A 24,923-nucleotide genomic window follows, 5' to 3' on the forward strand; every position below is an offset into this window, starting at 1 on the left:
GTTATTCTAAAAGGGATCCCTTTGTTTACCCGGGATCCTTATTGCTTTTTATTTTTGCTCTTGTTTTTATTTTTTGCTTTTGTTCATCAATGTTACAAAGACTGCCGAATCATGGACGGTGAATGGTTCACAAACTGTATTGTAAATAATTTGCACCTTCTTGAAGGTGCCCTTTACTGGTTTTACAAAAGAGAGAGCTTTTTGAAGAGACTGTTCCTGAGTACAGCATGGAAGCTCTTGCCTTAAATGGACTTGCAGATAGAGAGAGTCTGCATTACTTCAAAGAGACTTGGTTCCCTCTTAAAGGGAACGTTCACTAGTTGCACTTAAAGTATAATGTTGCCTTAAAGAAAGTAAATGGTAATAATGTTTTACATAGAAGTAATATGTAGTTAGTTAGATAGTTATAGAGAATGTTTGATAATGTTGCTAGAGATTGAGGACAGGAAAGAGTTGAAAGCCGAATTTCAATATAGTAAACCCGTAGGGGTTAGTTAGTGAGTCCTCCTGAGAGCCATAGAGAGATGGTTAATTGATCCTGTACTAAGAAAAGAGGCAGTAGGCCTGGGCAGATAGACAGGCGGTCCTGCGTATGAAAAATCAGAGAAGTAAAGAAGAAGTTAATTTATATTTTAGAGTTTTATAGTAAGCCTTTAGTGGGTTCAGCCTATACGGCCTTAAAGTTAAATTATTGTTCAGAATTTGCACTTAGTAGAATACCCGGCTGGGTAATAGAAGTTATTTATAGTATGTTATTTAAAATATTTAACCATGTTTTTGTTTGTAACGTTCAAGAGTCCTCACCTCCCATAAAGGGAAGCACTGTTATATTTACGGTACTTGTTCATTGCATTTCAAAATTTTGTATGTCTTTTGCTGACATGTATTGTTGTTTTCTTCCCAGTCCGGGAGTACTGGATTTAACCGGGGGGAGTGCAGCGCCCCAGAGACCTGGTCGTTGCAGTACTGACGCTCCGCCACTAAGGGGAGTGATGGTACGTCTGATGGCACTAAAGGAGTTCACCTGACCAGGTATCACAGTCACACATTACACTTCACACTCTGGCCACCAGGGGGAGCAAAGGGTTCTATGTATTAGGTCACTCCTCACAATCTGGTAAAACCGGGGGCTGGATAGGAAGTTAGTCAGAAGCTGACTGGGTTGGAACCAGACAACATCCTGTGGCAGAGGGTGTTGCAGGGGAAGATTCAGGGGGGTCTCTGTCAGGGGTGGGATCCTGACAGTGACCTAGCGAACAGAACAGAATGTTACGGAGCCGCGCCTGCACTTGAATGCGGCAGCATCCTAAGAAAGGAAACGAAGCGAGGTTTATTGTGGAGAAGTGAGAAACTAGATCGCAGGAAAAAGAAGATAAAGCCAGTAGGAGTCGTGCCTTAAGATCGTGGCAACATCTCACTGAGGCGCGTAGCCGGTGGCCGGAACACCGAGGAAGTATTGGGCTCCAAGCAGTACTTCAAACAGCGGCAGGACAGTTGATTATAGGTTGGCTGTCTCACCTAAATCACCTAAGCAGACATAGGGGGCAATTGTGGGAGAGGGGCGACGCTAGGGTCCCGGAAGAACTCCAGGCCTACCCGTCATACGGGTGCGTCCTAGCCATATCATCTGGGGACGGAGAAGAACATCAGAACAGATACAAGTTGTGAGAAAGAACATCAGGAACAGACACAACAGTTGTGAGGACTATCCCGTGGTGCTCAGCAGGGAGGTACTACAACACACAGGCGCTAGAAGGTAGGCACTGATTTCCACCTGCAAAGGGAGCTCTGGATGTGCCTTCAGACCGGCCGGTCTCAGCCAGCCCTCTTAGCAGTACTCTGGATTGCGGACCCTGAAGCCTTCAGTAAGGCTACGTTCACATTTGCGTTGTGCGGTGCAGCGTCGGCGACGCAACGCACAACGCAAATGTAAACGCATGCACAACGCAGCGTTTTGTGACGCATGCGTCCACTTTTGCATGGTTTTTGGCGCAGAAAACCTGCATCATGCAGCTTCCTCTGCGCCCTGACGCATGCACCACAGTGACGCATGCGTCACAAAACGCAAGTGCAACGCATGTCCATGCGCCCCCCATGTTAAATATAGGGGCGCATGACGCATGCGTCGCCGCGGCTGCGCCTGACGCAACGCTAATGTGAACGTAGCCTAAAGAGGTAAAGAGACTGCAACCCTGTGTCCTCGTTATTCATCGCACCTTGCACCACGCACCATCACCACACCTTTCATTGGACGCCCCTTAGCAGGGTCGCGGACCGGGTCTAGCCACTGTGACAACCCCAGGACTGAGACTGAGAGGCCCGGGATCGAGTACCCAGTGGCCCTGCGTCTGGGGGCGCTCCACTTGCAGGATGCGTTTTTTCTCCATTGACTTGCATTAGCGACGCAGTGCGACGCATTGCCACACGTCGCAACCGTCGTGCGACGGTTGCGTCGTGTTGCGTTGGACCGCCGCCACCAAAAAACGTTGCATGTAACGTTTTTTGGTGCGTCATGTCCAGCATTTCCGACCGCGCATGCGCGGCCGGAACTCCGCCCCTGCCTCTCCGCACCTCACAATGGGGCAGCGGATGCGTTGAAAAACAGCATCAGCTGCCCCTGTTGTGTGGCGCTTCCACAGTATGCGTCGGTGCACCGCAACATCGCATTGCGACGTGCAGTGCACGACGCTAATGTGAAAGTAGCCTTAGAAGGATTTTGCGCAGCATACGCTCAGTTTCCACTGCAAAAACTCAGCAAAACACCTCAGTGTGAACACACCTAAGAGTATATGCAAATGACGTCATGGCAGTGGAGGAAAAGATATTGGTAATTTTCCTAAAATGGTTGAGCTGGCGGATTTGTCGTCGCTTTTTGCTAAAGTCTTTTCCCTGTATATTTGAAACTAGAAAGAGCAGGTGGCTTCTAAACACAGCTGCCTGAAGAGCGAACAGTTTGCTTCTTTTAATAGCTCCGAAACATGCAGTCGTTAAAAGAAGTAGCAAAAGACAACTTTTTGGCAAGTTTTTGATGCTGCGTATTTTTAAAAAATGCAAGTTTCCTAAAATGGTGCATAAAATCCGCAACATTAAGAACTCACTAAAAAGCTCATTGTGGGAACGTAGCCTTATGTTCATTTTCTGGAGTAGTTTTGCAGAGTTCCTGGAGGGATCCGTGTGAAAAAAATGTTGTGTACACATCCCCTTGATTTGATTTGTAGTTTTTTATGCCGTTTTTTTTTCTTTTACCAAAGCCAGACGTGGATTCAGCAAGATGAAGGAAGTCAAACTTCTTCCTTTATATTCCCTATTATCTGTGAATCCACTTGTCTTTGGTTCAAAAAACTCCATGAAAAACTGTGTTGTTGTTTTTTTCTCTATTCTTTTTTTTAAATATATAGCACAAACATGGTATTATTGAAAATATTCACATATCATGTAATACAAAAATGCTGTGTGAGAAACCCCCAGTCCAAAAAAAGAAAACTGAACAGCTGATCAACAGGTGTGGAACAGAGAAAGGCCGGGATCACACATATGTGAGATACGGCGAGGCTCGCAGGTGAAAACCAAGCTCTGGCGCCGGCACTCCGGAGCGGAGCGTGCAGCCGCACAGCAATACATGGAGCTGCACGCTCCACTCCAGAGTACCGGCTCCAGAGCTGGGTTTTCACCTGCGAGCCTCGGCCTTAGGCCGGAGACACACTGGAGCGGAGCGTGCAGCTCCATGTATTGCTATGCAGCTGCACGCTCTGCTCCGGAGTGCAGGTGCCACAGCTTGCTTTTAACCAGCGAGACTTAACCAGCGAGACTCGGCCGTATCTAGCACCAGTGTGTCTCCGGCCTTATCTCGCGTATGTGTGATCCCGGCCAAACAAGGAATTATCACTAGTCCCTAATCTAATTAACACCTCCTGTTTCAGGTACAAGTGGCATCTGTTTTATTCTGTAATGCTGTAGATAAGGCCCCGATGTAACCTGTAAGATAAGAAAAACAGGTTAGATTATACTCACCCAGGGGCGGTCCCGCTGCGGTCCGGGTCCGATGGGCGTCGTGGTCCGGGTCCGGCGCCTCCTATCTTCATACAATGTCGTTCTCTTCTTGTCTTCCTGCCGTGGCTCCGGCGCAGGCGTACTCTGTCTGTCCTGTTGAGGGCAGAGCCATGTACTGCAGTGCGCAGGTGTGAGAAATGTCAGAGAGGCCCGGCACCTGCACACTGCAGTACTTTGCTCTGCCCTGAACAGGACAGAGTATGCCTGCGCCAGAGCCGCAGTGTGAATACAAGAAGAGGACATCATCCTATGAAGCTAGGAGGCGCCGGACACAGACCGCGATGTCCATCGGACCCGGACCTCAGCGGGACCGCCGCCCCCCGGTGAGTATAATCTAACCTCTTTTGTTTATCTTTCAGGTTACATGGGGGCTTATCTACAGCATTACAGAATGCTGATGACACACTGATGACACACTGATGGCTCAATGATGGCTCAATGATGACTCAATGATGGCCCACTGATGACACACTGATGGCTCAATGATGGCTCAATGATGGCCCACTGATGGCTCACTGATGACACACTGATGACACACTGGTGGCTCACTGATGACACACTGATGACACACTGGTGGCTCACTGATGACACACTGATGACACACTGGTGGCTCACTGATGGCTCACTGGTGGCACACTGGTGGCACACTGATGTCTCACTGGTGGCTCCCTGATGACACACCGATGACACACTGATTCAAAACACTGATGACACTGGAACCATTTTTTCCAGTACTGGTATTATGTAGATGTGTGAAGGGGGCCCATAATATACTTTTAGAGCTCGCTTCCACCAGCGTATACATCAGATGAGTGCTATCCGAGGAGCAGTGCTGATGGCAGTTTTCTTTTCACTGATACAATCTGTCTGTGAAAAAAATTGTAACATGCTATGAGTTGTTGCATAAATCGAATGCCAGTCACCCATTCATGTCAATGGGTGTGTGGAAAACATCAGACTGCACTTGGGTAACATCTGAGTGCAGTCAGATTTCCGTGTACTCACATAATGCAGAAGATGGAGAAATTTTATTCTCCATCTTCTTCCAACAGTGTGCTCTGATTCTTTCATCCAAGTTAATCGGATCACACTATGCTGACACTCTGACCAAACTCAGATCAACATGTCATTAGTACAATCGGCCCCGATCCTCTCGGATGAAAGATTCTACAGCCATCTGACTGCAGCCTTAGGCCAAGTTCCCACAACTAGTATTTGGTGTTTTTGATTTTGTAGATTTTCTGCAGCATTTCTTCACCAATTAGGTTACTTTTTCATTGCATATTAGAGTGCTTTTTTTTACGTGTTTTAATTATGTTTTTTCAGCTGTGGTTTTTGTCTCTGTCATATGTCATTTTTTTAGATAAATCAAATGGTAAAACTGGAGAGATAAAAAAGCGCAAATAGGGTGTTATCTGATAACCAAGTGTTGTAAAATATTATAGGTCTGCTCACCTGATAGGGTTGTGACAATCACAACTCCTATAGAAGCATGTAAGGGTTAGTGCAGCGCCCCAGAGTCCTGGTCGTTGCAGTACTGTCGCTCCGCCACTAAGGGGAGTGATGGTACGTCTGATGGCACTAAAGGGGTTCACCTGACCAGATATCACAGTCACACACTACACTTCACACTCCGGCCACCAGGGGGAGCAAAGGGTTCTATGTATTAGGCCACTCCTCACACTCGGTAAAACTGGGGGTTGGATAGGAAGTTAGGGAGAAGCTGACTGGGTTTTGCCCAGGTAACATCTAGTGAGAGAGCATTGCTTGGGAAGATTCAGGGGGGTACCTGTCAGGGGTGGGATCCTGACAGAGGCCTAGCAAAAGGACAGATCGTTACGGAGCCCTGCCTGCACCTCATTACGGCGGCATCTTAAGAAAGGACACGAAGCGAAGTATATTGTGGAGAAGTGAGTAACGAGATCACAGCACAAATGCGATAGAACCAGGAACCAGTAGGAGTCGTGCCCTGAGATCGGCAACATTCTACTGAGGCGCGTAGCCGGTGGCCGGAACGCCGAGGAAGTTTTGGGCTCTACGCATTACTTCAAACCAACGGCAGGGCAGTTAATTTTAGGTTGGCTGCCTCGCCTTAATCACCTAATGAAGGCAACGGAGGCAGTTGTGGGAGAGGGGCGTCTCTAGGGTCCCTATAAAATAACTCCAGGCCTACCCCGTCATACGGGTGCGTCCTATCCAAATCATCTGGGGGACGGAGAGAATGAACAGAAACATACACGACAGTTGTGAGGACTATCCCGTGGTGCTCAGCAGGGAAGTACTACAACACCCAGGCGCTAGTAGGTAGGCACTGATTTCCACCTGCAAAGGGAACTCTGGATGTGCCTTCGGACCGGCCGGTCTCAGCCAGCCCTGTTAACAGTGCTCTGGATTGCGGATGCCGAAGCCTTCAGTAAAGAGGTAAAGAGACTGCAACCCTGTGTCCTCGTCATTTACTGCGACCTACACCACCACCTACACCTTTTATTGGGCGCCCCTTAGCAGGGCCACGGACGGGGTAAGGCCACCGTGACATCCTCAGAACCGAGAGAGCCGGATCCGAGTGCCCCGCTGCCCTGCGTCTGGGGGCCGCTCCATTGCCACCATGAGTTTTTGATGTTGCAGAATTTCTGAACTATTTCTGCAACCATTATGTACTTACATATACATATATACTATTAAGACCCGTGTGCAGAAATGCCAGTGCTAATGAACTGGGCCCACAGTCTTTTGTGGCATTTACTATAACTCCCTATTGGCTTAGGGTGCTTTCACACTGCGTTCTGGCACCCGTTCAGTGGCCCCGTTGGGGCTTATGTCCGATCTTCCAAAAAATGGTATTCGGTCATGCGATCTGATGGTGCCTTAGACCATAATGGTGCAGAAACAGTCTGAGTGTCCGCCTCCTGCAGGTGTACACATCTGAAAATGATGCACAACAGAGTGCATGTTCGCTCCATTATAGTCCATGGTCCCGTCAGCGCATACTCCCGAATGCTGTTTTGAGTGGGGTTCGGACATAAGCCCCAAGAGGGCACTGAACAGGGGCATGAACGCAGTGTGAAAGAACCAAGTACGTTCCTAGTACTGTATGTTCTGTCCGTGGCGATTAGTCCCCCCTCCTGGACAGCACCAAGAGGGCTGTTCAGCTGACATAAGACCCCAATGTGAAAAGTGCAGCATGCCCTTGTCTCTTCCATGTGGGGGGTGGCACTCGCCTACTCTGGTCTATGGCTGCACGAAAAAAATGGATCTTATAGAAACCAACCTTAGAGCATCTGATTGACACGGCTGCATTGCCATTCTTATCATCGGAAACTGTCTTTGGCCTTGTAAGTTTTATTCACTGTAAAAACCCGGGCATACGGGCGCCGCACAGGTGAGAAATTGGCGTCTTCTGGACGCCTTCTCTACGACACAAACTATGGCCACACTGCCAACAATCCGCTACATAAAGACACCAGGATCCGATAAATCAAAGCTTTTACTCCAGGTTTATGGTGTAAAAAGCTTTGAAAAGTCACAACATTTTGGAGCAACTTGAAGCTGCACTAAAATTTTGTGACGCTTGTTGTTCTCACACCATTTTTCCCAGCGCCGCCCGACAACGTGGGCCCATACAGATGTGTACGCCGCTCGTCCAACGCTCCCGATTCAGGAACATACGTACGCCTCTTCGTGAATCGGGAGCGTCTGACTCCAGCGCACCTCCTCACACCGCTGTCACCGATGCCGGTCTGGAGGAATTGCCGCCATTGTGTGCATGTACTCTTATTCTATGCGCGCACTGACGGTTTCAGGGAGTTTTTAGAGCAGGATCTTGTGGAGATTCCAAGTCTTTGTGGAGTCTTAAGAAGGATTTGGAAACTCTTCACAACCCTCAGTGTGACCCTGCTCCACACGCCGCACACTGCGCCCGGTGCACACGTTCCGGTGGTGCGGACACTGAGCGGCGGAGTCCTTACCGTCCTTTGGAGTGGGCGGCTCGGGAACCTTCTCCTCTGCCGGAGCCGGCACCTCTGGAGCGGGGGCATCCTCAGCCTGGGGCGCCTGGGCACTGGCATCCGCTGCAGGGGTCTCGGGCACGGGGGCTGCGGCATCCGCTGCAGGGGTCTCGGGCACGGGGGCTGCGGCATCCGCTGCAGGGGTCTCGGGAGCTGGAGCCGGCGTCTCTGGGATTACTGCGGGATTAGCGGGGGCTTTGGCGCTAGATTCTTCAGCTGGCGGAGCGGCGGCGGGAGCAGCGGGCTTGCTCGCGGCAGCTTTAGCCGCGGGGGATTTTTTGATGGGCATCTTGGCTGGCATGGTGAGGTCTCCTCCGTGTGCGGCAGCAGAATGGCAGTAAAAGTGCGGCTGCTGGAATTTATATAGCCGCCTGTCAGGCATTTTACCATCTGTTTTTTACGAACTGCCTCTGGATATTTCCAGCATCGGGGCACTCAGCTTCTAAGGCCAAAAATAACTCACAGGACACAGTGCGGAGGTCGCAGGCGGCAGCCCTGCCATCCCCTATACCCCTACCAATGAGTGATGCCCGGACCCTGGGGAGAAACCACACCAATCTGCTGGGGTTATAGGGAGAAAGCCACACCGATCTGCTGGGGTTATAGGGAGAAAGCCACACCGATCTGCTGGGATTATAGGGAGAAAGCCACACACACCGATCTGCTGGGATTATAGGGAGAAAGCCACACCGATCTGCTGGGATTATAGAGAGAAAGCCACACCGATCTGCTGGGATTATAGGGAGAAAGCCACACCGATCTGCTGGGATTATAGGGAGAAAGCCACACACACCGATCTGCTGGGATTATAGGGAGAAAGCCACACACACCGATCTGCTGGGATTATAGGGAGAAAGCCACACCGATCTGCTGGGATTATAGGGAGAAAGCCACACCGATCTGCTGGGGTTATAGGGAGAAAGCCACACCGATCTGCTGGGGTTATAGGGAGAAAGCCACACCGATCTGCTGGGCTTATAGGGAGAAAGCCACACCAATCTGCTGGGATTATAGGGAGAAAGCCACATCGATCTGCTGGGATTATAGGGAGAAAGCCACACCGATCTGCTGGGGTTATAGGGAGAAAGCCACACCGATCTGCTGGGATTATAGGGAGAAAGCCACACCGATCTGCTGGGGTTATAGGGAGAAAGCCACACCGATCTGCTGGGATTATAGGGAGAAAGCCACACCGATCTGCTGGGATTATAGGGAGAAAGCCACACCGATCTGCTGGAATTATAGGGAGAAAGCCACACCGATCTGTTGGGATTATAGGGAGAAAGCCACACCGATCTGCTGGGGTTATAGGGAGAAAGCCACACCGATCTGCTGGGGTAATAGGGAGAAAGCCACACCGATCTGCTGGGATTATAGGGAGAAAGCCACACCGATCTGCTGGGATTATAGGGAGAAAGCCACACCGATCTGCTGGGATTATAGGGAGAAAGCCACACCGATCTGCTGGGATTATAGGGAGAAAGCCACACCGATCTGCTGGGATTATAGGGAGAAAGCCACACCGATCTGCTGGGATTATAGGGAGAAAGCCACACCGATCTGCTGGGATTATAGGGAGAAAGCCACACCGATCTGCTGGGATTATAGGGAGAAAGCCACACCGATCTGCTGGGATTATAGGGAGAAAGCCACACCGATCTGCTGGGATTATAGGGAGAAAGCCACACCGATCTGCTGAGATTATAGGGAGAAAGCCACACCGATCTGCTGGGATTATAGGGAGAAAGCCACACCGATCTGCTGGGATTATAGGGAGAAAGCCACATCGATCTGCTGGGATTATAGGGAGAAAGCCACAGATATCTGGAATAATAGGGAGAAAGCCACACAGATCTGCTGGGATTATAGGGAGAAAGCCACAGAGGTCTGCTGGGATTATAGGGACAAGCCACAAGGATCTACTGGGATTATAGGGACAAGCCACAGGGATCTACTGGGATTATAGGGACAAGCCACAGGGATCTACTGGAATTATAGAAACAAGCCACAGGGATCTACTGTGATTGTAAGGACATGCCACACAGATCTGCTGGGATTATAAGGACAAGCCACAGGGATATACTGGGATTATAGGGAAAGGCCACAGGGATCTACTGGGATTATAGGGACAAGCCACAAGGATCTACTGGGATTATAGGGACACGCCACACAGATCTGCTGGGATTATAGGGGCAAGCCACACAGATCTACTGGGATTATAGGGGCAAGACACAGGGATCTGCTGGAATTATAGGGGCAAGACACGGATCATCTGGGATTATAGGGGCAAGACACAGGGATCTGCTGGTGTTATAGGGACAAGATAGGGATCTACTGGAATTACAGGGACAAGACACAGGGATCTGCTTGGATTATAGGGACAAATCAAACAGATCTACTGGGATTATAGGGACAAGAAACAGGGATCTTCTGGAATTATAGGGACAAGCCACACAGATCTGCTGGGATTATAGGGACAAGCCACACAGATCTGCTGGGATTATAGGGACAAACCACAGGGATCTGCTGGAATTATAGGGAAAAGCCACAGAGATCTGCTGGGATTATAGGGACAAGCCACAGAGATCTGCTGGGATTATAGGGAAAAGCCACACAGATCTGCTGGGATTATAGGGATAAGCCACAGAAATCTGCTGGGATTATAGAGACAAGCCACACAGATCTGCTAGGATTATAGGGAGAAAGCCAAACAGATCTGCTGGGATTATAGGGAGAAAGCCACAGAGATGTGCTGGGATTATAGGGACAAGCCACAAGGATCTACTGGGATTATAGAGACAAGCCACAAGGATCTACTGGGATTATAGTGACACGCCACACAGATCTGCTGGGATTATAGGAGCAAGCCACACAGATCTACTGGGATTCAAGGGGCAAGACACAGGGATCTGATGGAATTATAGGGGCAAGACACGGATCTGCTGGGATTATAGGGGCAAGACACAGGGATCTGCTGGAAATATAGGGACAAGACAGGGATCTGCTGGGATTATAGGGAAAAGCCACAGGGATCTACTGGAATTATAGGGACAAGACACAGGGATCTGCTTGGATTATAGGGACAAATCAAACAGATCTACTGGGATTATAGGGACAAGAAACAGGGATCTTCTGGAATTATAGGGACAAGCCACACAGATCTGCTGGGATTATAGGGACAAGCCTCACAGATCTGCTGGGATTATAGGGACAAGCCACAGGGATCTGCTGGAATTATAGGGACAAGCCACAGAGATCTGCTAGGATTATAGGGACAAGCCACAGAGATCTGCTGGGATTACAGGGAAAAGCCACACAGATCTGCTGGGATTATAGGGATAAGCCACAGAGATCTGCTGGGATTATAGGGAAAATCCACAGATATTTGCTGGGATTATAGGACCAAGACACAGGGATCTGCTGGAATTATAGCGAAAAGCCACACAGATCTGCTAGGCTTATAGGGAGAAAGCCAAACAGATCTGCTGGGATTATAGGGAAAAGCCACACAGATCTGCTGGGATTATAGGGAGAAAGTCACACCGATCTACTGGGATTATAGGGAGAAAGCCACAGAGATCTGCTGGGATTATAGGGAAAAGCCACACAGATCTGCTGATATTATAGGGAGAAAGCCACACAGATCTGCTGGGAATATAGGGAGAAAGCCACAGGGATCTACTGGGATTATAGGTAAAGCCACAGGGATCTACTGTGATTATAGGGACAAGCCACAAGGATCTACTGGGATTATAGGGACATGCCACACAGATCTTCTGGGATTATAAGGACAAGCCACAGGGATCTACTGGGATTATAGGGAAAGGCCACAGGGATTATAGGGACAAGCCACAAGGATCTACTGGGATTATAGGGACACGCCACACAGATCTGCTGGGATTATAGGGACAAGCCACACAGATCTACTGGGATTATAGGGGCAGGACACAGGACTATGCTGGATTATAGGGGCAAGACACGAATCTGCTGGGATTATAGGGGCAAGACACAGGGATCTGCTGGAATTATAGGGACAAGACAGGGATCTGCTGGGATTATAGGGAAAAGCCACAGGGATCTACTGGAATTATAGGGACAAGGCACAGGGATCTGCTTGGATTATAGGGACAAATCACACAGATCTACTGGGATTATAGGGACAAGCCACACAGATCTGCTGGGATTATAGGGACAAGAAACAGGGATCCTCTGGAATTATAGGGAAAAGCCGCACAGATCTGCTGATATCATAGGGAGAAAGCCACACAGATCTGCTGGGATTATAGGGAGAAAGCCACAGCGATCTGCTGGGATTATAGGAAGAAGCCACAGGGATCTACTGGGATTATAGGGACATGCCACACAGATCTGGGATTATAAGGACAAGCCACAGAGAACTACTGGGATTATAGGGACAGACCACAGGGATCTAGTGGGATTATAGGGACAAGCCACAAGGATCTACTGGGATCATAGGGACAAGCCACACAGATCTACTGGGATTATAGGGGCAAGACACAGGTATGTGCTGCGGATCTGCTGGGATTATAGGGGCAAGACACAGGGATCTGCTGTAATTATAGGGACAAGACAGGGATCTGCTGGGATTATAGGGAAAAGCCACAGGGATCTACTGGAATTATAAGGACAAGAAACGGATCTGCTGGGATTATAGGGACAAGCCACAGGGATCTACTGGAATTATAGAAACAAGCCACAGGGATCTGCAGGGATTATAGGGGAAAGATACACGGATCTGCTGGGATTATAAGGGCAAGGCACAGGGATCTACTGGGATTATAGTGACAAGCCACAGGGATCTACTGTGATTATAGGGACAAGCCACAAGGATCTACTGGGATTATAGAGACATGCCACACAGATCTTCTGGGATTATAAGGACAAGCCACAGGGATCTACTGGGATTATAGGGAAAGGCCACAGGGATTATAGGGACAAGCCACAAGGATCTACTGGGATTATAGGGACATGCCACACAGATCTGCTTGGATTATAGGGACAAGCCACACAGATCTACTGGGATTATAGGGGCAGGACACAGGGATATGCTGGATTATAGGGGCAAGACACGGATCTGCTGGGATTATAGGGTCAAGACACAGGGATCTGCTGGAATTATAGGGACAAGACAGGGATCTGCTGGGATTATAGGGAAAAGCCACATGGATCTACTGGAATTATAGGGACAAGGCACAGGGATCTGCTTAAATTATAGGGACAAATCACACAGATCTACTGGGATTATAGGGACAAGCCACACAGATCTGCTGGGATTATAGGGACAAGAAACAGGGATCCTCTGGAATTATAGGGAAAAGCTGCACAGATCTGCTATTATTATAGAGAGAAAGCCACACAGATCTGCTGGGATTATAGGGAGAAAGCCACAGTGATCAGCTGGGATTATAGGAAGAAGCCACAGGGATCTACTGGGATTATAGAAACAAGCCACAGGGATCTACTGTGATTATAGGGACAAGCCACAAGGATATACTGGAATTATAGGGACATGCCACACAGATCTGGGATTATAAGGACAAGCCACAGAGAACTACTGGGATTATAGGGACAAGCCACACAGATCTACTGGGATTATAGGGGCAAGACACAGGGATCTGCTGGAATTATGGGGACAAGACAGGGATCTGCTGGGATTATAGGGAAAAGCCACAGGGATCTACTGGAATGATAGGGACAAGACAAAGGGATCTGCTGGGATTATAGGGACAAGCCACAGGGATCTACTGGTATTATAGAAACAAGCCACAGGGATCTGCAGGGATTATAGAGGAAAGACACACGGATCTGCTGGGATTATAGGGGCAAGGCACAGGGATCAACTGGGATTATAGTGACAAGCCACAGGGATCTACTGTGATTATAGGGACAAGCCACAAGGATCTACTGGGATTATAGGGACATGCCACACAGATCTGCTGGGATTATAAGGACAAGCCACAGGGATCTACTGGGATTATAGGGACACACCACACAGATCTGCTGGGATTATAGGGACAAGGCACACAGATCTACTGGGATTATAGGGGCAGGACACAGGGATATGCTGGATTATAGGGGCAAGACACGGATCTGCTGGGATTAGAGGGGCAAGACACAGGGATCTGCTAGAATTATAGGGACAAGACAGGGATCTGCTGGGATTATAGGGAAAAGCCACAAGGATCTACTGGAATTATAGGGACAAGGCCCATGGATCTTCTTGGATTATAGGGACAAATCACACAGATCTACTGGGATTATGGGGACAAGCCACACAGATCTGCTGGGATTATAGGGACAAGAAACAGGGATCCTCTGGAATTTTAGGGAGAAAGCCACATATATCTGCTGGGATTATAGGGAAAAAGCCACAGCGATCTGCTGGGATTATAGGAAGAAGCCACAGGGATCTACAGTGATTATAGGGACAAGCCACAAGGATCTACTGGAATTATACGGACATGCCACACAGATCTGGGATTATAAGGACAAGCCACAGAGAACTACTGGCATTATAGGGACAGGCCACAGGGATCTACTGGGATTATAGGGACAAGCCACAAGGATCTACTGGGATAATAGGGACAAGCCACACAGATCTACTGGGATTATAGGGGCAATACACAGGTATGTGCTGCGGATCTGCTGGGATTATAGGGGCAAGACACAGGGATCTGCTGGAATTATAGGGACAAGACAGGGATCTGCTGGGATTATAGGGAAAAGCCACAGGGATCTACTGGAATTATAGGGACAAGACACAGGGATCTGCTGGGATTATAGGGACAAGCCACAGGGATCTACTGGAATTATAGAAACAAGCCACAGGGATCTGCAGGGATTATAGAGGAAAGACACACGGATCTGCTGGGATTATAGGGGCAAGGCACAGGGATCTACTGGGATTGTAGTGACAAGCGAAAGGGATCTACTCTGATTATAGGGACAAGCCATAAGGATCTACTGGGATTATAGGGACATGCCACACAGATCTGCTGGGATTATAAGGACAAGACACAGGGATCTACTGGGATTATAGGGACACACCACACAGATCTGCTGGGATTATAGGGACAAGGCACACAGATCTACTGGGATCATAGGGGCAGGACACAGGGATATGCTGGATTATAGGGGCAAGACATGGATCTGCTGGGATTACTGTATAGGGGCAAGACACAGGGATCTGCTAGAATTATAGGGACAAGACAGGGATCTGCTGGGATTATAGGGACATGCCACACAGATCTGCTGGGATTATAAGGACAAGCCACAGGGATCTACCGGTATTATAGGGACACACCACACAGATCTGCTGGGAGTATAGGGACAAGCCACACAGATCTACTGTGATTATAGGGGCAGGACACAGGGATATGCTGGATTATAGGGGCAAGACACGGATCTACTGGGATTATAGGGGCAAGACACAGGGATCTGCTAGAATTATAGGGACAAGACAGGGATCTGCTGGGATTATAGGGAAAAGCAACAGGGATCTACTGGAATTATAGGGACAAGACACAGGGATCTGCTTGGATTATAGGGACAAATCACACAGATCTCCTGGGATTATAGGGAAAAGCCACACAGATCAGCTGGGATTATAGGGAAAAGCCACACAGATCTGCTGGGATTATAGGGACAAGCCACAGGGATCTGCTGGAATTATAGGGACAAGCCACAGAGATCTGCTGGGATTATAGGGACTAGCCACACAGATCTGGGATTATAGGGACAAGCCACAGAGATCTGCTGGGATTATAGGGAAAAGCCACACAGATCTGCTGGGATTATAGGGACAAGCCACAGAGATCTGCTGGGATTATAGGGAAAATTCACAGATATTTGCTGAGATTATAGGACCAAGACACAGGGATCTGCTGGAATTATAGTGACAAGCCACAGAGATCTGCTGGGATTATAGGGAAAAGCCACACAGATATGCTGGGATTATAGGGACAAGCCACAGGGATCTACTGGGATTATAGGGACAAGACACACAGATCTGCTGGGATTATAGAGACAAGCCACAGGGATCTACTGGGATTATAGGGGCAAGCCACAGGGATCTGCTGGGATTACAGGGACAAGCCACAGGGATCTACTGGAATTATAGGGACAAGACACAGGGATCTGCTGGGATTATAGGGACAAGCCACAGTGATCTACTGGAATTATAGAAACAAGCCACAGGGATCTGCAGGGATTATAGAGGAAAGACACACGGATCTGCTGGGATTATAGGGGCAAGGCACAGGGATCTACTGGGATTATAGTGACAAGCCACAGGGATCTACTGTGATTATAGGGACAAGCCACAAGGATCTACTGGGATTATAGGGACATGCCACACAGATCTGCTGGGATTATAAGGACAAGCCACAGGGATCTGGGATTATAGGGACACCACACAGATCTGCTGGGATTATAGGGACAAGCCACTCAGATCTACTGGGATTATAGGGGCAGGACACAGGGATATGCTGGATTATAGGGGCAAGACACGGATCTGCTGGGATTATAGGGGCAAGACACAGGGATCTGCTAGAATTATAGGGACAAGACAGGGATCTGCTGAGATTATAGGGAAAAGCTAAAGGGATCTACTGGAATTATAGGGACAAGACACAGGGATCTGCTTGGATTATAGGGACAAATCACACAGATCTGCTGGGATTATAGGGACAAGCCACAGGGATCTGCTGGAATTATAGGGACAAGCCACAGAGATCTGCTGGGATTATAGGGAAAAGCCACACAGATCTGGGATTATAGGGACAAGCCACAGAGATCTGCTGTGATTATAGGGAAAAGCCACACAGATCTGGGATTATAGGGACAAGCCACAGAGATCTGCTGGGATTATAGGGAAAATTCACAGATATTTGCTGGGATTATAGGACCAAGACACAGGGATCTGCTGGAATTATAGTGACAAGCCACAGAGATCTGCTGGGATTATAGGGAAAAGCCACATAGACATGCTGGGATTATAGGGACTAGCCACAGGGATCTGCTGGGATTATAGGGACAAGCCACAGGGATCTGCTGGGATTATAGGGACAAGCCACAGGGATCTGCTGGGATTATAGGGACAAGCCATGGAGGTCTACTGGGATTATAAGGACAAGCCACAAAGATCTACTGGGATTATAGGGACAAGACACACAGATCTGCTAGGATTATAGAGACAAGCCACAGGGATCTACTGGGATTATAGGGACAAGCCATGGAGGTCTACTGGGATTATAGGGACAAGCCACAGAGATCTGCTGGGATTATAGGGAAAAGCCACACAGATCTGGGATTATAGGGACAAGCCACAGAGATCTGCTGTGATTATAGGGAAAAGCCACACAGATCTGGGATTATAGGGACAAGCCACAGAGATCTGCTGGGATTATAGGGAAAATTCACAGATATTTGCTGGGATTATAGGACCAAGACACAGGGATCTGCTGGAATTATAGTGACAAGCCACAGAGATCTGCTGGGATTATAGGGAAAAGCCACATAGACATGCTGGGATTATAGGGACTAGCCACAGGGATCTGCTGGGATTATAGGGACAAGCCACAGGGATCTGCTGGGATTATAGGGACAAGCCACAGGGATCTGCTGGGATTATAGGGACAAGCCATGGAGGTCTACTGGGATTATAAGGACAAGCCACAAAGATCTACTGGGATTATAGGGACAAGACACACAGATCTGCTAGGATTATAGAGACAAGCCACAGGGATCTACTGGGATTATAGGGACAAGCCATGGAGGTCTACTGGGATTATAGGGACAAGCCACAGGGATCTGCTGGAATTATAGGGACAAGCCACAGGGATCTACTGGGATTATAGGGACAAGCCATGGACGTCTACTGGGATTATTGGGACAAGCCACAGAGATCTGCTGGAATTATAGGGACAAGCCACAGAGATCTGCTGAGATTATAGCGAAAAGCCACAGAGATCTGCTGGGATTATAGGGACAAGCCACAGGGATCTGCTGGGATTATAGGGAAAAGCCATGGAGGTCTATTGGGATTATAGGGACAAGCCACAGAGATCTGCTGGGATTATAGCAAAATGCCACAGAGATCTGCTGGGATTATAGGGAAAAGCCACAGAGATCTGGGATTATAGGGAAAAGCCACAGAGATCTGTGATTATATGGACAAACCACAGGGATCTGCTGGAATTATAGGGACAAGCCACATATATCTGCTAGTATTAAAGGGACAAGCCACAGGGATCTGCTTGGATTATGGGGACAAGCCACAGGGATCTGCAATGATTATAGGTACAAGCCACATAGATCTGCTGGGATCAAAGGGACAAACCACAGAGATCTGCTGGTAAAAAAGGGGCAAGCCTCAGAGATTTACTGGGATTAAAGGAATAAGACACATGGATCTGTTGGGATCAAAGGGACAAACCACAGAGATCTGCTGGTTATAAAGGGGCAAGCCTCAGAGATCTACTGGGATTAAAGGAATAAGACACATGGATCTGTTGGGATCAAAGGGACAAACCACAGAGATCTGCTGGATTCAAAGGGACAAGCCACCGAGATCTGCTGGGATTAAAGGAACAAGCCACACAGATCTGCTGGGATTAAAGGGAACCTGTCACCCCCAAAATCGACGGTGAGCTAAGCCCACCGGCATCAGGGGCTTATCTACAGCATTCTGTAATGCTGTAGATAAGCCTCCGATGTATCCTAAAAGATGAGAAAAACAGGTTAGGATATAGTCACCTGGGCAGGCGGTCCGATCTGATGGGAGTCACGGTCCGTTCCGGGGCCTCCCATCTTCATAGGATGATGTCCTCTTCGGGTCTTCATGCTGCGGCTCCAGCGCAGGCGTACTTTGTCTGCCCTGTTGAGGGCAGAGCGAAGTACTGCAGTGCGCAGGCGCCGGAAAAGGTCAGAGAGGCCCAGCGCCTGCGCACTGCAGTACTTTGCTTCTGCCCTCAACAGGGCAGACAAATTACGCCTGTGCCAGAGCTGCAGCGTGAAGACCAGAAGAGGACTGGTCATCTGGTGAAGATAGGAGGCAGCGGACTGGACCGCGACACCCATCGGACCGGACCGCAGCCGGACCGCCCCTGGGTGAGAATAATATAACCTCTTTTTCTCATCTTTCAGGATACATCAGGGGCATTCCATAATGCTGTAGATAAGCCCCTGATGCCCCTCGATTTTGGGGGTGACAGGTTCCCTTTAAAGGGGAAGCCACTGAGATCTGCTAGAATCAAAGGGACAAGCCACAGACATCTGCTGGGATCAAAGGGACAAGATACTGAGATCTGCTGGGATTAAAGAAACAAACCACACAGATCTTCTGGGATTAAAAGGGAAGCCACAAAGATCTGCTGGGATTCTAGGGACAAGCCACAGAGATCTGCTGGGATGAAAGGGACAAACCACAGGGATCTGCTGGGATTAAATGGACACAAGCCACAGAGCACATGGTTATATTCTAGATGAACACTAAACTCATACACTTTTAAATACCCTCCTATTAACTGAATAAGAGCTGAGTCTTAACTGTAGGCAGGAGTCACACATAACGTATAAAAAATAAAATCGGTCCGTTTTTCACGGCCGAGAATCACAGAAAATGTTCCTGAACCGTGATCCATATGTCATCCATGTGCAATGCGAGGATGCGATTTTCTCGTATCTAAGCATCCATGTGACATCCATATGGCGAGATTTTCTCACCAGCTTGAAAAATGGACATATAATGGATTCTGGACCAGAAAATCATGAATACGTAATGTGGAAGCCTATTTATTGGCTCTACAAGTTCCATCCTACAAGCGAAAAAAATTGCGTAATCTCCCGCGCAATTTTCTTCACCAGAGAGGGAAAGCAGACGGCTGGGGACGATATTTGTAGCCTGGGAAGGGGTTAATACCCATGAATCTTCCCAGGCTATGAATATCAGCCCACACCTGTATATTTAATCTTTACTGGCTATTCTAATAGGGGTACCCCCCAAAAAAATGATGTGGGGTCCCCCTATAATTAATAGCCAGAAAGGCTATGCAGACTGCTGCAAGCTGATATTCATAGCCTAGGAAGGGGCCATGGATATTGACCCCCCATCTGGCTAAAAATACCAGAACCTAAGCACCCAAGAAAAGGTGCATCTATAAGATGCGCCAATTCTGGCACTTAGTCTCTCTCTTCCCATTGCCCTGTAGCGGTGGCATATGGGGTAATAAGGGGTTAATGTCAACTTGCTATTGTAATGTGACATTAAGCCTGGTTAATAATGGAGAGGTGTCAATAAGACACTTATCCATTATTAATACAATAGTATGAATGGGTTAAAAAATACACATTAAAAACAGTCTTTTGATTAAATAATTAAACACACAGGTTTTCCATCTTTATTACACTCTCAATTCAAGTGAAGCCCTTGTTCTCCTGTAAAACAAAAATAAAAAAGCAACAATATCCCATACCTGTCTGCTGTATAGTCAAGTCCCACGCTGCAATCCATCTCAAGGGGTTAAATAGTTTACAACCAGGAGTGGTGCTAATGCTACCGCTCCTACTGTAAACCACTGTGTAATGAATGAAAAGCTGCCTGTGCAGCCTCCCCGCCTGACTGGACATGAACTCTCTAGTGTGGGAAAGTTTCAGAACTTTTTCCCACTCTGCCAAGTTCACCTCAGGTCAGACTGTGAGTCTGCGCATGCTCAGTGACATCAGCGGTAGTCACTGAGGCTGTGCAGCCTCCACGCCAGAACTGAGAGAACTGAGATGAACCCCATATGCCACTGCTACAGGGTAGTGGGAAGAGAGAGGCTGAGTGCCAGAATTGGCACATCTTACAGATGTGCCTTTTCTGGGGTGGCTGGGGGAAGATGTTTTTAGCCAGGGGGCAATAACAATGGTCTCTTTCTAGGCTATTAATATCTGTTTGGAGCCCGAACAATTTTTTTCCATAAATAAATTCATTAATTTAACACCTACATCTCCACAATTTAACACACACATAGTACTAACATTATTAGTCAGGGACATATATATATCTAACTGATATGCAATGGTTTACTGTATGTAAACCATGTTTTATATCCTGCTGGCTTCTGCAATGATTTTACAGAAGCCAACGATTAAATTATCGGCTATTCTACCTAACTCTATGAAATATAAATATACTGTATATACCATATATACTCATGTATAAGGATGGTTTCACACTTGCGTTTTTGTCTGCAGCGTTTTTTGAACAAAAAACGCATGCATTTTTTTCCCTATATTTAACATTGAAAACGCATGCATTTTTTTGTACGCGTTTGGTCGCGTTTTCAATCGCATGCGTTTTTTTACTGCATGCGTTCATTTTCAGAAATGCAACTTGTAGTATTTTTGAGAGGCGTTTTTTTGACACATAAAAACGCATGCATTTTCATGCGTTTTTGGGGGTCAAAAAATACATTGGAGTCAATGGAAACGCATGCGTTTTTTTGTGCATGCGTTTGCATGCGTTTTTAAACGCATGCGTTTAAATTTAGATAAGGTTGACTAGAATGTAGATAAGGTTGTCTAGACACTGATAAGCCTCCCCCTAGCAGCAGGCTGATAAAAGGGAGGTTGGGGGAAGTTTCTGGTCTCTTCTCATCAGACTCCAAAGAAGACAAGACACTGCCAGGACGCATTTAGGTGGACAAGACCCAGAGCAATGTGAGTATATCCTAGCCAATGCCTTTATTTTCAATTTTTTGGATCTACATGTCCTAATTTCTTCCTTTTTTTTCTTTCAACATGCATCAGAATGTCTTTTGCGGAGTCTTCATCTGATGAGGATTTTGAGCCACGTCAGTCAGAAGTGGAGCATGTCAGTGAGGTTAGTTTTTTGTCCGTCAGCTTGGTAAGTATTGACTGTCACATCGACACATGCGACAATTTGATTTTTTTTTTTTTTTTTTAGAGCACTTCTACTGAGGGACAGAGAGGGATGGAGCAGCGGAGTCAAGGTCCGGTGGGAAGATGGCAGCGGGTATGTATACAAGGCAGACTGTCCTCATTGTAATATTGTTGAATCTTCCTTTCTGTACCCTTGTATTTCTTTTAATTTTTCTTGTAGAATCCTTTTCTGAGTTGACTTTCATATTCATGCCATTTCGCATCTACTGTTAATTTTTTTTTCCTAATGTGATTGAGCAAACTTATATGATTTTCTTTTAATTTTAGGTTTCACAACGGGACGATGACTGGATAGATAACGACCTCCTGATCACCCTTGTCCAGGAGCGAGTCCCGTTGTGGGACAGCCAGGATCCACAGCATGCAGTCAATAGTACGCTCCATCGGTTGTGGAATGAGGTGGCCCAATGTTGTGAAATCTGTTTTTGGGCTCCCTCTTGTGGTCACAAGTGGTACTGTGTAGTGCTGTCTTTGGGCTCCCTCTGGTGGCTCTTTGTGTCATTCTGCAGGTCTGAGGCTGGATCAGCTGTCTCGTTATCTGTTAGCTGGTTCCCTATTTAGCTCACCTGGACTATCAGTGGTTGCCTGCTGTCGATGTATTCAGTGCTATTTTGATCGCTCCTGAATTCCTTCGTTATCAGTCTCGCCAAGAGAAGCTAAGTTTCTGTTTGGTTATTTTTTGCTCATCAGTGTTCAATATGTTTCTTGGTTATTTATTTGTCCTTGTCCAGCTTGCTAAAATGTGATTTCCTTGCTTGCTGGTAGCTCTAGGGGGCTGAGTTTCTCCCCTCACACCGTTAGTTGGTGTGGGGGTTCTTGAACTCTCAGCGTGGATATTTTGTATAGGGTTTTTTACTGACCGTACAGTTCCCTATCTGTCTTCCGCTATCTAGTATTAGTGGGCCTCATTTGCTGAATCTGTTTTCATTTCTATGTTTGGTATTTTCCCCTTACCTCACCGTTATTATTTGTTGGGGGCTTCCTATATCTTTGGGGTCATTTCTCTGAGGCAAGTGAGGTCTTACTTTCTCTATAGGGGTAGCAAGTTTCTCAGGCTGCGTCGAGACGTCCAGGAATTTAGGCACGTTCACCGGCTACCTTTAGTGTGTTTGGTTAGGATCAGGTTTTGCGGTCAGTCCAGTTACCACCTCCCTAGAGCTTGTTCTATGTTCAGTAACTTAGCTAGTCCTATCTGTGATCCTCAGCCACTAAGGATCATAACAGTACAGCAGGCCAAAAAGTGTTTAATGCATCGCAGAAGTGGGATAAGAGAAGTCCTGAGTACAATTTTTTTTTTTTACTCTCCCTTTGCTGCAGTCTGTCCAGCTTCTCTCATCCTCTTAATCTCTGGGTGGCTTTGAGTTCAGCTGCAGACATGGATATTCAGAGTCTGACTTCTAGTGTGGATCATCTTGCTGCAAGGGTGCAAAGCATTCAGGATTTTGTTGTTCGCAGTCCTATGTCTGAGCCAAAAGTACCTATTCCTGAGTTGTTTTCTGGAGATAGATCTAGGTTTCTGAATTTTAAGAATAATTGTAAATTCTTTCTTTCTTTGAGACCTCGTTCCTCTGGTGATTCCGCTCAGCAAGTTAGAATTGTTATCTCCCTGTTACGTGGAGACCCTCAAGATTGAGGGCTTTCTCCTTGGCGCCAGGAGATCCTGCATTGCTGAATGTGGATGCGTTTTTTCTGGCGCTTGGTTTGCTTTATGAGGAACCTAATCTTGAGAACCAGGCAGAAAAGGCCTTGCTGGCTCTCTCTCAGGGCCAGGATGAAGCTGAGGTGTATTGTCAAAAATTTCGGAAATGGTCGGTGCTTACTCAATGGAACGAGTGTGCCCTGGCTGCAAATTTCAGAGAAGGTCTTTCTGAAGCCATTAATGTTATGGTGGGGTTCCCCACGCCTGCAAGTCTGAATGACTCAATGGCTTTGGCCATTCAGATTGATCGGCGTTTGCAGGAGCGCAAATCTGCGCACCATCTGGCGGTATTTTCTGAACAGAGACCTGAGTCTATGCAATGTGACCGAATTCTGACCAAAATTGAGCGGCAAAATCATAGACGTCAAAATGGGTTGTGCTTTTACTGTGGTGATTCAACTCATGTTATCTCAGCATGCTCTAAGCGCTTAAAAAAAATCGCTAAAACTGTCACCGTTGGTACTATACAGCCTAAATTCATTTTGTCTGTTACTTTAATTTGTTCTCTGTCATCCTACTCGGTTATGGCTTTTGTGGATTCAGGTGCTGCCCTGAACCTGATGGATTTGTCGTTTGCCAGGCGCTGTGGTTTTGTCCTGGAGCCTTTAGAATTCCCTATTCCACTGAGGGGAATTGATGCTACACCATTGGCTGAGAATAAGCCTCAGTATTGGACTCAAGTGACCATGTGCATGACTCCTGTACATCAGGAGGTGATTCGCTTTCTTGTACTGCATAATTTGCATGATGTTGTCGTTTTGGGTCTGCCATGGTTGCAGGCCCATAATCCAGTACTGGATTGGAAAGCTATGTCTGTTTCAAGTTGGGGTTGCCAGGGGATTCATGGCGATGCTCCTTTGGTGTCAATTGCTTCTTCCACTCCTTCTGAGGTCCCTGAGTTTTTGTCAGACTACCAGGATGTATTTGATGAGCCCAGATCCGGTGCCCTACCTCCTCATAGGGATTGTGATTGTGCTATAAATTTGATTCCTGGTAGTAAGTTCCCTAAGGGACGACTTTTTAATTTGTCTGTACCAGAACATGCCGCGATGCGGAGCTATATAAAGGAGTCTTTAGAGAAGGGACATATTCGCCCGTCCTCCTCCCCTCTGGGTGCAGGGTTCTTTTTTGTGGCCAAGAAGGATGGTTCTCTGAGACCTTGTATTGATTATCATCTTCTAAATAAAATCACGGTGAAATTTCAG

The 24,923-nt window shown here is 47.5% G+C and overlaps 1 protein-coding gene across 1 annotated transcript in view; it reads right to left on the reverse strand.

The window, feature by feature from the left end:
* Positions 1 to 8,451, reverse strand: part of IGFN1 (immunoglobulin like and fibronectin type III domain containing 1) — a 262,834-nt gene extending 254,383 nt beyond the window's left edge. The window contains exon 1 of the mRNA XM_077295387.1: positions 8,016 to 8,451. Within this exon, the coding sequence (XP_077151502.1) occupies positions 8,016 to 8,436 (421 nt within the window). The 5' untranslated portion in view covers positions 8,437 to 8,451. The remainder of the gene's footprint in view (positions 1 to 8,015) is intronic.
* Positions 8,452 to 24,923: the final 16,472 nt, after the last annotated feature.

The sequence above is a fragment of the Ranitomeya variabilis genome, chromosome 3 (genome assembly GCF_051348905.1).
Source record: "Ranitomeya variabilis isolate aRanVar5 chromosome 3, aRanVar5.hap1, whole genome shotgun sequence".
NCBI classification, from domain to species: Eukaryota; Metazoa; Chordata; class Amphibia; order Anura; family Dendrobatidae; genus Ranitomeya; species Ranitomeya variabilis.